Raw genomic sequence first — 1,260 nt, forward strand, 5'->3', positions numbered from 1 at the left:
GCCTGGCCTTTCAACAACCTTAATTCTTAGCTTAAGTTTGTCTAGGGCCCTTCTAAAGCGGTACGCCAGTTCGCCTCTAGGGGTGGTGTCGACGAACATGACGCTTTGGTACTTGTGGCTATTGTACCATGAGCTTGCCTTCCCTATTTTCTTCTTAGTTCTTTCTATGGTGTTCCATGATTTGCTCCTATAGAGTGGGCAAATCCCATTCCTATCGTTGCGTTTGATTGTTTCAAACTTCTTCATAGCTCCTTTGTAAACCCTACATACATACATACATACATACATATATATATATATATATATGGTGATTGTTTCCTCCTTATGCAGAGTTTGACCACCTCTTATACCTACACCTTAGAACCATCATGGCATCTGATGTACTTTTTGAACCAGACAATGTTCTGAAAAGACACCCACATAGATTGCACATCCAATTTGGACCAAGAGCCGCAGATAAGTTTTGATTGTTATGGATCTTAAAATGTCTTTTGAGGCCTCCATTAGATCTGCAACCCTTCTGGCATACACTGCATTCAAAGGTGTGCACAGACATATAGGCAGAATAGTTGGTGGAGTTTTCCCTGGGTTTGCATTTGTCCCCCTCCATTGCTTGACAACTGGTGTTGATTTGGTTAGTCTCCCTAACTTAGCAGTTTGGCAAATGAGAATGATAGATTAAGTGCCTGACTGGGGTCAATTAGTTTGACTAAACCCTTTAAAGTGTTGCCCCAGTATGGCCAAAGTTCAATGATGGAAACAAGTAAAAGGTAAAAGGAGGAAAAATGAAAAGTAAGAAACACAAAAAGAAAAAAATCTTACTAAAAAAAAGCCCAAAAAAAAAAGAAAAGAAAAGAAAAAAGACAAAATTAGAGTATGGTTTAATGGTGTAATGGAAGGGAGAAAGAAGATAACAAAAGTAAAATGAAATTATAAACTGACCTCTTTAACATCAACTCCTCCGCTTCGAAATAGTTCATGAGCCTCGGTAAAATGTCCCAAGGAGAATTCAATAAAAGCTGCTTGCTGCTGAATACGACTGAGCATCTGAAACAAGAAGAGATAGTTGTTGATGATGATGCTGTTGATAGTTGTTGATGTTGATGTTGATGCCAAACCAGACTGGAATCTGGTACAGCCTTCCAACTTGCCAGCCGTGGCCAAACCGTTCAAGCCATGCCAGCATGAACAATGGATGCTAAATGATGATGATGATATATATATATATATATATATATATGTATATATATATATATATAT

At 38.2% G+C, this 1,260-nt stretch overlaps 1 protein-coding gene across 1 annotated transcript in view; it reads right to left on the reverse strand.

Annotated features, from left to right (window-relative positions):
- The window catches only part of LOC106883360 (transforming growth factor-beta receptor-associated protein 1), an 80,572-nt gene that overhangs the window by 36,555 nt on the left and 42,757 nt on the right, over positions 1-1,260 (reverse strand). Inside the window, exon 11 of the mRNA XM_052971885.1 lies at positions 943-1,047. Within this exon, the coding sequence (XP_052827845.1) occupies positions 943-1,047 (105 nt within the window). The remainder of the gene's footprint in view (positions 1-942; positions 1,048-1,260) is intronic.

The sequence above is a fragment of the Octopus bimaculoides genome, chromosome 11 (genome assembly GCF_001194135.2).
Source record: "Octopus bimaculoides isolate UCB-OBI-ISO-001 chromosome 11, ASM119413v2, whole genome shotgun sequence".
Lineage (NCBI taxonomy): Eukaryota > Metazoa > Mollusca > Cephalopoda > Octopoda > Octopodidae > Octopus > Octopus bimaculoides.